General features: G+C 47.2%; 1 protein-coding gene across 2 annotated transcripts in view; it reads right to left on the reverse strand.

Moving 5' to 3' along the window:
- The window catches only part of ADCY9 (adenylate cyclase 9), a 118,688-nt gene that overhangs the window by 19,213 nt on the left and 85,564 nt on the right, over positions 1–13,911 (reverse strand). The window contains exons 4-6 of one of the 2 annotated variants that reach the window (XM_080942518.1): positions 7,554–7,658; positions 6,179–6,396; positions 2,255–2,357 (exon numbers count right to left, since the gene is read on the reverse strand). In XM_080942518.1, the coding sequence (XP_080798644.1) occupies positions 2,255–2,357; positions 6,179–6,396; positions 7,554–7,658 (426 nt within the window). Of the gene's footprint in view, positions 1–2,254; positions 2,358–6,178; positions 6,397–7,496; positions 7,659–13,911 lie in introns of both variants that reach the window. The other variant, XM_080942517.1, reaches the window with a different exon arrangement.

Raw genomic sequence — 13,911 nt, forward strand, 5'->3', positions numbered from 1 at the left:
ACATAGTCACTCTGAAAGATGAGCTGCGGCCTCAGAGTCCAGGAGAACACATCTGGGGAGGCAGCAGGTGAGGGGGGCTTCCGGAGAATGGATGGGTGTGAGAGCTTCACCAGAAGACAGGTAGACACGGAAGCAGCAGCAGCGCTGAGGAGAGACTCTCTGAGTGGAATGAGAATCTACGCCCTTTATCAAGAGAGCCTTCCAGGCTGGAGAGAACGCTCAGTGGTTAGGGAACTATCCATTACTTCAGTTACCAGGGTTCCAATGCCCTCTTCTGTCCTCTCTAGGCACCAGGCACACATGTGGTGCACACACATACGTGAAGGTAAAGCACACGTGAAACAGAATGGAATCTATGTATTTTTTAAGGGAGAAAGCCCGTGAGGGGATGGTATGCTCTGGACTGGCTGGCTGCAGGGAGGACATGGCACAAAGCTCGAAGGGAAGGGCAGCCTGATCGTGGACTAACAGGCACAAGAAACAGGGCACTGTGCTGTTTGCTAAAGAGCCACATGCACACTGCTGGGGAATTCTGGAGAAGGAAACTGCTAGCAAGTGATGTGTCTAAACCATGACCAGTTCCAGACCCCTGTAAGGGTCTACAGGGAGACGCCACCTCAGTCAGAGCTCTCCACAGCTGACAGAGAGAGAGCTGGCATGGCTCCTGTGTGTAGGTGGAGGCCCAGGGTAGCTATCCCAAAGGACACAGGATGAAGAGGCAGAGCGGGCTGCAGCCAGATGGACTGACTCCCAAGCGCACCCCAGGCCTGTCTTAGGACAAAGATACAGAATGTCAAGCCGCGGTGAAAGAATGACGTGACACTCTGATGATGGGGCTTCAGAACTCAGGGACAAAGGAGGTCTGTGGGAGGAAGAGGCCTGTGACCTGCCCTCAGTGTAGGGCAACTTCCTTTCAGGCCAAAGTGCTTCTAGTACCTCAGCCTTCAATGGACCCCAGGATCTGGGGAAAAGTCAGGACTTGGCCTTGGGGAATGGGAGGGCAGCCCCACTATCAAGCCTGAACTCACCTGAGCAAAGTTGCCACAGGGGTAGAGTCGAGTTCTCCCATGGAATTCAGAGGTTCCGAGAATGACCGTGAGTCTGGTTCTAACTTAAGGTGCCCTAAAAAGACCTAAGATCTTGGAGGCGAGGCTGCCACAATGTCTGCAGAGGCGCGTGTATATTATTGCTCTTTCTGGAGAGTAGCCAGGGCTAGGGCAGAAAAGACTCAGGACAGCCAGTGGGGTGGGGGAATGTCCAGGTTTCCCAGCTTTCCCAACTCCTGCTCTAGAGTGCTGCAGCTCAACATTTCTTGCGTTAGGCAAGTGCCTGCAGGGTTCGTGCTTGGAATGATATCGCTGCCCAGTGAGAGACTGACAGGGCAGCGGTTCTAACCACACGAAGCAAACAGCCACAGCCTGTACACCACGGTCTCTCTGCTAAGGGCCTAGGCAAAGCAGACATGCATTCTGCCAATGAGCAAACGAAATCTGAGTGGAACCCCTCTTGGTCCAAAGGTCAGGTGATGGTGCACTTTAGCCTCTGGGACACCCAGGTCGGGTTGGGAGGCCAAGGGAGAGAGAGCTGGGATCCACTACCTAAAGTGCCAACCAGGCTCCAGGCTCTTCCATCCATTCCTCTCAAGCATCCTTTCTGACTCTGACTGGGGGTGGGCTGTGATGGGGTTTAGACAGCAAGGAAAGAGGCAGTCGGGTGTTAGGTTCAGAAACTACATGGGATTCCAATGTGGGGTGCACATGAGGGACAAAGAAGACACGGGAGTAAAACCCAGCTGCTGTCAGGGAAGGTTTCTAGGGGGAAATGACGTATAAGCTAGAGGCAAGTTAACTCCCTCAACTCAAGGAAGTCAAGATGGCGGTATAATGGGGAGAACGTGAACCCCACATTCTGGATGGAGGTACAGATTTCCTGATATCAGGAGAGAAGCATTGCTCAAGAGCCCGAACAGGTGTGAATGGCATCCTTCGGGGCTGGGATAGCAAACAGAGAGAAGAAACATCAGCTATGGAACAAACGGTCTGGCAGGGGTGTGCCGTGGATTTAAGAGAATGGAGCATAAAAAACCTTGGTTTTTTTTTCTCACCTGGCAAAGATAAATTCGCATACAGTTCCAACACAGGACTTCCTGATTGTGAAAAATCAACATTAGCCTTCATTCCCCTGCTACTCGGTAAAGCACAAGCGTACAGTACCCCATGAGACCAGGGCGTATGTTGTAGGAGTGAGGACATACCTCTTCCTGGTAGCTGGTTCTGTAGGATTGCTCCAGCTCCTGGTCCAGGAAGTTCAGGCTGAACTGGTTGATGGGCGGCTTGAAGAAATAATCTTTCATCAAGCTGCAAGACATAACCAACACACTCCATCAACACTAGCAGAAACAGGTTCAGACGCCTCTCAGAGAACGCCAGGGAAGCTACCTCTGAAAGTCACTATGTAGCAAAGTCCTTTGTGTTTAGACACAATCATCTGCTGTTCCCTCACTAGGGAGTGGCCACGGTGCACGATTACCACACTCATTAGACATAGGTGGTCTGAGCATCCGGGATCGGAAGACTGAGGTGATCTTTTCAGAAAGCCAGCAGATCCCGGTGCTGAGGGGATTTACAGAGATTTGGAGATGTTGAATGAAGGCAGTTCCAAAGGCTTCCTGTCATCCAGAATACTGACAGTAATTGCACCTCAAATGTAACAAGTTGTTACTGGGAGATGGTGTTCGCAGATGGGGTAACTGTGGGGTTGTTATTAAATATTCAGGATGCAGGTGAACTTGACAATGATCATGCTCAATGATTTAACAGCTGAGGAATCAAATCTGATTTACATGACTCTTGCATCCTTCTGTGGACTGTCAGCAAATCGTAATATCCTTGCACTGGAGAATCACTGTAACTTTAGGGAATGTTGGTGTGATTTCAGAAGGCAAATACAAATGTGGGCGTAATCCCTCTCAGTCATGTAAGACAGGGAAGGAGCCTCGAATCTGCCTGTCACATGCTGGATTCCTCCTCCTCTTGCTGCAGAATGGATTCTTTTCTGTGACAAGTATGTAATAACTTACGATGTTCTTGGACTCAAAAAAGGAAAAATGCTCCCCCATGCAGGCTTCCTTTCCAGTGACAGAGAGAAAATGGTAAAGCAGTCACTAGAGGAGCCCGGTGTCTGCATTCCAGCAGTCTGGGGGCAGAATCAACCCCGCTGACGCTGCATGGCTCTTTCACAGTTAATAGTGGGAGTTTCTGTTTCTGGGCCTCACAGAAGATACAAAAGCAACTGCTGGGAGGAGAGGAACATCCTTGGAGGAAGGTAAGCTTCCTAACTTTTACCTTTGTTTTGTTTTCCCTGAAGACAGACATTAGTTAGCACCACTGCTGACCCTCTAATAGAAATCCCAGCACTTGGAAGGCCAAGGCAGGAGGTCACAGGTTTAAAGACACATGGGCTATAAATAAAACTGGGGTCGGGGCAGAGAAGGAGAAGGAGAGGAAAGACAGGGGTGGGGAGAAGGGAGACACTCCCCAAATGCTGCAATCTTGAATTTATATCACGATGCCTGGCTCCAAAAGCCAGACTTAATGGCATAGAAAATAAACCTAGGAATTAGGAACTGGAGAGATGGCTCAGGTTCTAGAGGACCCAGGTTCGATTACCAGCACCCACATGGTGGCTTACAATCACCCACTAATCCCATTCCAGAAGATCTAAAGTCCTCTTCTTAGCTACACACATGTGGTGCACAACATACACATGCAGGAAACATATTCATACAAATAAAATAGTAAATGTTAAAAATGTTAAGTTTACCCCCCAAATATAGAGAATACAGGTGACTACAGATAAAGAATGAGGTTATAAAACCCAGAAAAGCAAGAGGCAGGAAAGAGGAGAAAGCCCGGGTTCTATGTATAAATTGTTCTCACATCTAAGTCTGACTCTTGAAAGTGCATCTTAATTGCCTGTGACTGGTAAACCCAAAGCAGCCCAGTTAAAGCTAAAAGAGACCATTTGATTTGAATCAGGTATGTAAACTGCTTGCTGAGACAAACACTTAGCATTCTTCAAAAAGATATAACAACATTCAGATTTTCTAAGTGTCACACACAGTGTCAACAGAAACCAACATCGGTAGGCTTACAAAGAATTTAGAAATCACAATTCCACATAAAAGAAATACAGTCACTGTGGATTCACTCAAGACTCCAGAGAGTCTGGAGCAAGAGGACAGGGACTTATAATTCATGGAGTCGAATGCATGTAACAGCAAGGGCATGGGTAACAAGAAAGAGCCACCAGCACATTGCAAGAGTTCATTTAACATTCACGTGAAGCCCACAGATAAGGCCTAAGGATGCTGTCCTAGTTAGCTTCAGTGTCAACTTGATATAACCCAGCATTATCTGAGGGAATCTCACCAGGGGGAATTTACTAGATCAGGCTGACCTGTGGTCTTTCCTGTTGATTGATGCGGAGGGCCCAGACCATCCCTGGGCAGGTGGTCCTAGGAGCAAGCCAATGAGTGGTGTTCTTCTATGGCTTCCGTTCAATTCCTGCCCTGATTTCCCTCGATTATCGATTGTGACTTGGAGAATGGAAACCAGAACAGTAATTCCTAGAGCTACAACTAAACTATGGTCTGGGCTTCTAGCTAGAACAGCAGAAAACCAGGACGATACAGTCAACCACCGGGACCTGACGGCTGCTTACAGACCCGAGTGGTCTGCTCAACGCAAAGCAGTGAGGGCTGAGCGGCACACTTTGCAGGTGCATACATCTTCACCACCACACGGCATGGGAGCATAAAACAAACCTCAGTCTAAGGGACGGAAACCACACAGAGTGTGTCCTTGGACAGTAGCATTAAATCAGGTGTTAATAACACCCCAAAAACATTCGTCATGAAAAGGAGCCAGGGCTCCTTGGACAAAAGGCTAATACTAAGCAAAAGCAGGGAAGGATGAGGTGGGCGTGGAGCATCCCATTGTGTTAGAGACCGCGTCAAACAAACGAGGGATCATGTCAAAAGGACCCGCTCGCCAGTCTTAAGGGGGTCAATGGCCAGAGTCAAGCATTCGGGTGGAGCAAGCAAAAGGGTGAGAAGGACGGAGAAACTGGTAAAGCCTCGCCCAGTGTAGATACTGTTGCTCGCTAAGGACCAGTGAGTTTGAGGGGGAATTCATAAAATCCAACATCCAAGTCTTTGTGTAAACAAGTCAGCCTGTAAGTTTCTCAAATGTTAATATTATAAAAGACTAAACCAGTCAGCCAAGGATTTTAAAGTGCCAGATTTTAAAAGACTCGAGGACTGATGAGTAACAGACACAACATGTGAGCCTGGGTGAGATCCCGGGGTGGAGGAAGAGCATGCTGCCAGCCACGATGGGTCATTTGACAATCTGGAACATGGACTTAAGGCTAGAAAGAATATCCCCAAAATGTGTCGAATTTCATGTATGTACAACATAATTATTTTTAGGAGTTGACATTCAAAAGGGTAATGAGCAGACTGTATCCAACAAATGGTTAAAAAACAAAACACATACACACAAAGAAAAAAGGAAGGGAGAAAGGAAAATAAGGTGGTGGGAGAAAGGCACGGGGGCGGGGGAGAAACGAATGTTAAAAAAAATATATACACGTGTCTGCCAGAGCAGGACTGTTTCAAGTTCAAGGCCACACTGATCTACGTGGAAAGTTCCAGGCCCTCCAGAAATATACATCGAGACCTCAAAATCCCCCAAAATGTTGGGGGACAGTAAATAATAACAGCATACTAGTAAAAATATCACAAAATCCATTTCTTTGTATGTTACCCAGAAGATCTTTTTTTTTTTTTTTTTTAAATGGGGCAGGCAAGATGGCTCAGCAGGTAAAGACACTTGTTACCAAGCCTGACAGTCTGTGCTTGGTCCTCGATCTGCCACTTAAAAGCTGTCCTCTGACTTCCAGTGTGTATCACACTCACACGTGGGGACACAAACACAAAAGAAAAACAATGATAAACAAAGTAAATAAATGCTAAGAGTGGGTATGCCAGGTGCAGTGCGTCTCAAGAACAAAAACAGAGCAATATAAGGACAGCGGGCAGCAGACAGACACACGGACGAGGCAGCTCAGAGAGCCTGTGGAGTCTGCCACCACGGTGGGCTGCGGGGGGCCTTACCTGTCTTCTTTGATGACATCAACAAAGTGGGCGTCAGTTTTCTCACGGATGTTCTTGAATCTCAGCGGGAGGAGGGCTGACTGGTCCAAGCTCACGCCCGCCCACCGTCCCTTCTCTTGCAGCATCTCACAGAGGGAGGTCTGGCTGTTGGTGAGCTTTTCCTCTGCAGGAGGGCTCAGGAGTCCATTCTGGGTTTTAGAGTTGGGTCCACCAGAAGCCTGCCTCAAGACAGAGGAAGGAGCACAGGGGGTGAACTGGTCGCCAGGAGCACACCCGCTTCACACCCATCCCCAGCACGCCAGGGCCTCCACACTGAAGACTGTCAGTTGACTCCCACCCCACATTCCACTTCTCCCCTAGCCCTGCTTCCCCAGGCTCTGCTTTGGGACAGAGCGTCTGGAACAGCCATGACGTAAGGAGGACGAGATGAATACAGAAGAGGGCTACAGGGAAGGTAGAGGAGGCTCAAGGTTAGTTCCACGGAAGGGAAACCCAGGCTTCTGGATGAAGGTGCCTCTGGCTATGAGAGACACCCATCTGAGAGACACCCATCTGAGAGACACCCATCTGAGAGACACCCATCTGAGAGACACCCATCTGAGAGACACCCAGCTGAGAGACACCCATCTGAGAGACGCCCATCTGAGAGACACCCATCTGAGAGACACCCAGCTGAGAGACACCCATCTGAGAGACACCCATATGAGAGACGCCCATCTGAGAGACACTCATCTGAGAGACGCCCATCTGAGAGACGCCCATCTGAGAGACACCCAGCCGAGTCCCGTGAGATACTGGAAGGTACAGAATGACTGACAAGGGCTCCCAAGGAAGCAGTTTCCAAAGCCTCCCTGAAACTCTTTGTTCAGAATCTACACTACTTTCACTCCATCCTGCCCCATCTCAAAGCCTTGGCTCCAGGCGGCCACCAGACTGTCAAATCTGCCTCAGGAGCCTCTCTCTTGGGTGCATCTCTTACCTGGAGGAGGCCTGGGTCCTCTTTGCACCTCTGTGCTCTACCATATACAAAGCCTAGTCCACATCCCTCTGACCCATGCCTGTTGAACTGGCTGCCCCAGGACTCCAATCCAGCTCTGCATTACACCAGCTGGATCTAGCCATCCTGGGTTTGGTTGTTGTTTTGTTCTTAAGTGCTAGAGATTGAACCCAGGGCCCTATGCATGCACAACATATGCTCTACCTCCCAGGCCCTCTGCCATCTGATTTATTGGTCTATGCAACCCCAAAGCCTAGAAGGAGCAGAATGCTATTACCTAAGAGGAGTTACTTTCAAGCTAAGAAGAGATAGGAGTGTCACCTTCGGTGGATGCGCCAGGAGAGGTACTGACAGGAACAACAGCCATGAGCTTGTTACCTTGGTGCTGGTCTTAGGCTCGTCTTGACAGCCATTTTGCACAGTTCCTCCTTCTGCACCAGCTTCAGATTTGGGAGCAAATGTGATTCCACAAGAAGGGCAAGTCTGAGGGAAAACACAGGCCATAGGAAGAGACTTGGAGAAGATCTCCACGAGACATGATCTAAACAACTCAGTGCCGTTGTTACAACCTGCCTGCCCACAGAAATGATGGAGCCAAGTGAACGGCTCGTTGAACCACAGAGGTTCAGGGAGACCCGAGAACAACCGGTACAATGGAAAGGGAGATACAACCTTACATGACTCAGAGCAGCACACAGTCAAAAGGAGCACAAATGCTCCTTGGTTGATGGCTCAGTCGACCGTGGCCATCCAGCTATAACACAACCCTGGACACACTATGCCTGCCCCACCCCCATCTATTACTGACTCCTGACAGGGCCAATACTGCATGTCTGGTACCAGTAACCAAGCTGCAGTAAGTTGCAATGGCTGTGTCCTACCTAGAAGAATAGCATTTTTCTGCCCTTCTCCCTAACCTAAGCTCTTACGTTCCATCTGCATGCCGTTCCCTGTGTTTTGCAAAAGGCGTTATAAATGTCTTGTTCAGGGACTTTATTTTCAGTTTCCCAAGTGACCACGAGTTCTGCATTCACCGCCATTCAGCTGAGACTGGCCCTGGGCTACTTCTGAAGTTTCCAAAGTGTGCTGTAGGACTCTGTGTATCTGGGTGCCCTCTACCATGCTTTCTGAAAAGGCTGGGCCTGGTGGTGAACATCTGTAATCCCAGAACTTGAGAGGCAGAGACAGGAGGATCATCACAGACTCGAAGCCAGCCCAATCCACATAATTACATAATGAGTTTTAGGCCAGCCAGAGATATCCGCTGCCAAAAATCAAACAACAACAATAAAAACCGGATACAAAAGCTATAAACTTCACCCGAGAAGCTGTGAAATGCCAAGTAAAGGTAGAGCTAGAGAAAAGACAGACTGATGGCTGTTGGGAGGGGACACAGTGACTGCTACGTGTGCGATATGCCTATGCTGTAGATGTGTGTGCTCCTTTCTCAGCACGACTCCTACAGTGATGTAACAGGAGGCAGGGCCTTCAGCACAGAACAAAGTAATGAGACCCTGCTCCTATGAGTGGGGTCGGTGCCCTTATAGAAGGGAACCGATCAATTCTCTGGCCACTCCCATGCTGCGAGAAAGGGCCACGTATCTGTGAACCAGGATCATATCCTCACTGGATATCAAATGTATTGGCTTCCAGAACACTGAGCAGTAACTTTTGTTTTTCAAAATTACATTTATTTTTTTAATTATCCTTCTATGTGGGTAGTTGCACATGGGAGTTGTGCCTGAGGAAGCCAGTTGTGATCTGCCTAACTTCAGTGCTAGGAATTAAACCCAGGTCCTCTGAAAGAACAGCATGAGCCATCTCTCCAGCACATAACAACTTCCTACTGTGCGCGTCATCTGGTTGATGGATTTTTGTGACATCAGTTAACTGGAGCAAGGTGGGCCTTTCATTTCTTTTTTTTTTTTTTAAAGGGGTCATGAAAATGTTCTGAAGTAACACAACAATGGTTGTTCTTTCTTGCAAACACGCTGAAAACATACATAATTAAAAGATTGTTTTGCGTTATATGAGCCATATCTTGGTGACAAGTGAGCAGGGTAAGTGGACAAGAGCTAAGTTGAGGTTTATGAGCTCTCTCTTTATGGGCAGCTGGGCTGAAAACTAGGGGTGCGTCCTGGAAGATGCAGAATTTCGAGCCTGTTGGAACCCGCTGACCTAAGAAGAGAAAGGTGACAGTACAGACAGGTGTAGAAACAGGAAGGCTGTCACTTCCCATCTCTGGGAGCCTCCAGGCTCAGCTCACTTACTCACTAAAATTACCTTACCTCAGGACCCCCGTGTTAAGATGAGAATCTTTAAGGATTAAATGGAGCGAGTATGTTCATAACCTAACAGTTCCTGGGACTAACCATATCCCGAGCTGTCACTGCTACAGTCAATGTCATGAAGCAGCCTAGGGACATCATGGCAATGGCTGGTTGCCAGTGAAGATGATTTCTTCTCAGTGAGGATTAATTGTGGAAGACTAGGTATTGTTGAGAAATTAAAAATAGCCTAAAGGTAAGAGTATGATCTGAGTTCACATCCAAACTGAGGTCACAGGTCACCGATGCACAAAACGGAAGCACAAAGATTCTAAAGAGTTCTATAGTTTGGAAATCTGACATAATGCAGACTGACTATCTACATTCATTTCAAAGATGGACGGACACATGCCAAAGTAGCTATTATTTATTAACTAGCACATGTGGACAAATACTAGCTCCCAGGTAAGGTCTGTTGATACCCTTTATTTTTAAGTTTCAATTTTGTGTGTGCATGTATTTGTGTGTGAGCTGGGGAGCACAGAGAAGTCAGAGGACAGCTTCCTGGAGTTAATTTTCTCCTTCTATTTTTAAGTGGATTCTGGGGATCAAATTCAGGCTATGTAGCAAGTACTTTCCCCAGGGAGGCATCTCACTAATGTTGTACTCACACTATCAAACTGATGTCAACGAGACGAAACTGTTCCATTGGTAAATTAATACAATAATTTTTTGAGATGGTGTCTCACATGTCATCACATATCTCTGGTTAATCCTGAAGTTAATATCAAAGAACAATCTTGATTCTCCTCTTCCTACCTACCAACTGTTGGCACTGTGTCCGTATACCATCTAGCCATAGCTAAATAATTTAAAAACCTCTGTGGTATCAACTGAGTTAAAGTTCAAACATTTGCTAATGGACAGGGTTGAGTCAATGAATTATTCCACACAACAAGCTTGAGGACTCCCCCAGGTGTCGTTGTTGTTTGTTTTGTTGATGTTTTAAAGCCAGGTATGGCTGTGAGCGCCTGTGATCCCAGCATGAGGGAGATAAGAATGGGAGGGTCCCTGGGCCTTGTTGGCCAACTAATCTAGATGAACCAGGGAGCTCCAGATTCAGCGAGAGACTGGCTGTGTCTCATCAAGATGGAGAGTAACTGAAGGAGATACCTGTCACTGACCTCTGACCCATGCACATGAAAACACACACACACACACACACACACACACACACCACTCAATATCAAGTATAAAGTGACCCTCTGAGCTCCCGTGGAGGAACAAAATAAATGAGCCCAAGAGATACTTAATTCTAACGAGCTGTTCAGAAGGTAGGGGTGTGTCCCCACTTCGGCACTGGTGCAGTGCCTAGCTTGCTCCTCCAGAGGGCACACCGAACATTTCGTTAACAAAGTAGTTGTCTAGGGAAGGACACAGATTAGTGGGGACAGGCTGACCTTATGGTTTGAAAGACATTAACTTCATTCAACCCCCTAGGTGCCACAGATCTCGAAACAGGAGGGCAACGCAGTATAAAGCTATTATTTCTCTGGCCACTTTTACACACTGAGACTGAAGACAAGCCAACTGCCACCAGCCTGACAGTGGCCCTGGTTCTACCACAGTAGGTGTAGGTCCTCTTTAAGCCTCCTTTATGAATGGAGTCATTTTGTCTACGTAAAGGTCTTACTATAGGGGCAAAATGAGGATGATCACGTAAAGTATGTCAGAATATTTATTTATTTATGACTCTATGATTCAATCATGACAACTGGAGTTTAGACCCCAAACTAATGTCAGGAGGCTCATAACACCTACAACCCCAGCTCCAGACACTTTCATCTGGCCACCATGGTCATCCCCATACAAGTGTGCCACACAAACACACACATACACACACACACAGTAAAATAACTATGTCTTAATACATGGTCCCACTATGGTAGCACTGGATGTCCTCACACTCATCACATAGTCTAGTTCAGGTTGTCTTTAAAGCTGTAATCATGCTATTTCCATATACTGAGTGCTGGGATTACAGACATGTGCTGCCACATACAGCTTCAAGCAGTGTGTGTGTGCGCTTGCGCAGAGGAAACTGATTGATTAGTGATGTCTGCCATGGGCAAAGGCTGCACAAGTGAGAACATGGTGCAGAAGGGCAGCTGCTGCCTCAGGCTTCTTGGCTGGGCAGCACCAGAGGGACCTAGACCTGCAGCAAATCATTTCCCTGAACTCTAAAATGGGGCTCTTTGCTAGTCTCTTTCTTCCTCAGCCACTTTCTTTTGGGAAAAATTTCTTGATTAGAAGTTTAGAACAAATGAAATTTCAAAATTTTCAGAAAAATCTACCTTCCCTGGGAGAGATAGATACTCTCCTGTCTCAACACCCTACTCTGTCTGGAGGCCCCTGTGTAGCATGAGGCCTTTATCATACAATGGTGTGAACGTCACTTCTTTCTCTACAGACCCGACAGCAATTTTCCTTTGACTATTCCCGTGGCCTAACTTCAACCTGAAGTTTTCGCTGAGCTGACACATCTACGGAACCTTCCCCACTTACCAAGAATGTCCATTTCTCCCCCTGCAGCTATGGGCAGCTCCACCACTGCCAAGAACCTCCCACCTCTGACCCAGGCAAGAACCTCCCCTATACACCTTGGGAGGCCCCGCTCACAGTAAGCAAGGCTGGCAAGTTGTCACTGTCAAAGTGACAACAGCTACGAGTTAGAGGTACTTTTGTACAGGTTTACAGTCTTGTCATGTAAGATCTCAGGGAGATCTTTTGACCACATGGACATGCTGCTGCTGAGAACACCAGCTGCTGTGCAAACACGCAGACTTAGGCCTAGATCACTGGGGATTCCTGGACAGATAGCCAAAAGGCTCTGTGCTCCAAGTGCAGCTGGGACACCCTCAGTGTTAATGCAGTAAGAAGTTATAGAGCAGGACAACTAATGTCCTCTGCTGGCTGCTCTACAAGCACACACAAGAACACACATTTGTGTACATATGTGTATGCACCTGTATACAGCACACACAACACACACATACGCACATACGCACACAAACTCGAAGGAAAGACATAAGCCTTCTGAAGACAGAATGGTTTGTGGACACTGGGTTTTGACTCAAGAGCTTCTGGCCCCTGACCACTATGGGACTTGACTCTGGCTGCCTTTCCTGTCACAAGGAAATAATCCTGACACCTTGATCTGCTGGACTCTGATCACCTGAAATGACCCAAGCTGCTGTAACTTCCATCTTGGCTCTTCTGAGTAGCTCCACTGGCACACACACTTAAGGGAGTGCAACCGCCCCCAACAGCATCCCTACAGGCCAAGGAGTTTGCTGGCTATTGCCTGGGTAACCTGAGAGTCCTCGGAAACAAGAGCACACTTCAACCCCCACCCCCCAGACCATGGGGTTTGAAGAAAAAAAACCAAAGCCATTCCTCCAATGCATACAAACCCATTTTCATTTGTTTCTAACACATTTCAATGTATGCACCCTGATTCTGGTCAGAACACACATGGCATGGAGCTATAAATCAGGGTTGCTGGGCTTTTTTGTTTGTTTTTACTCAAGGCTATTTCCCATTGCAAGATAAATCATTTTGAAGTCAACACCTGTCCCTTTCCATAACTGCCACAGGGAAGCCTCTTGGGGGGATGGAAACATCAGTCCTGGGTTTGCCTGTTTAGTCTACTGATATTGACTAGTTAGCAATGTGTCCTGATACTAGAAGAAGCATCCTCTACCACGAGGCTCACATTGGACATGGTTGGCTGAGGTAACTATGACAACACACATCAATCACTGAAACCCCCTCCAAACACTATGTGTCTCAATGTTTCCTCCTCAGAAACTCCCATAACACAGGCACAGTAAGTTCCATCTTATACAAGAGCAAACCAAGGCGGAGAGGAGAAGGGACTCACATACAGTTACCCAGTTAGAAAGTCACAGAGGAAATATGAGCCCAAGCAGAAAAACATGTGACCCTAATCACGAACTCTGGGTGCTCCACAGTGGGAAGAAGTCACTATGCCACCTGTGGAACACTTTGAAAACAGGTGATTTCTGCTAAGAAAATATCAGAAGCGAATAGAAATGAATCCTTACAGGAAAACAAAGCAACAACGATCACAGAAGAGAAAGGCCCCACAGACCCGTGAGAACAGGAAGCAAGACACTTCAAGAACACTGGAGGCAAAGCCATAAATAAACCACTTTAAAACTCAAACACAAGATCTCAAAGTCACCTCATGTAGAATCAAAGAAGCTAATTACTGAACTTTTCATTTACTTCCTTGGCTCCATAGGACTTTTGAACTTAAAAACCAAGATTCATTAAAAAAAAAAAAAAAAGCAGGTGAAGGATAAATTAGATTCTGTTAAGCACAGTGGTGCAGGCTTATAATACCAGAGACAGAGACAGAGAGATCAGGAGTTCTGCATTAGGCC

The sequence above is a fragment of the Micromys minutus genome (genome assembly GCF_963924665.1).
Source record: "Micromys minutus genome assembly, chromosome: 31".
NCBI lineage: Eukaryota > Metazoa > Chordata > Mammalia > Rodentia > Muridae > Micromys > Micromys minutus.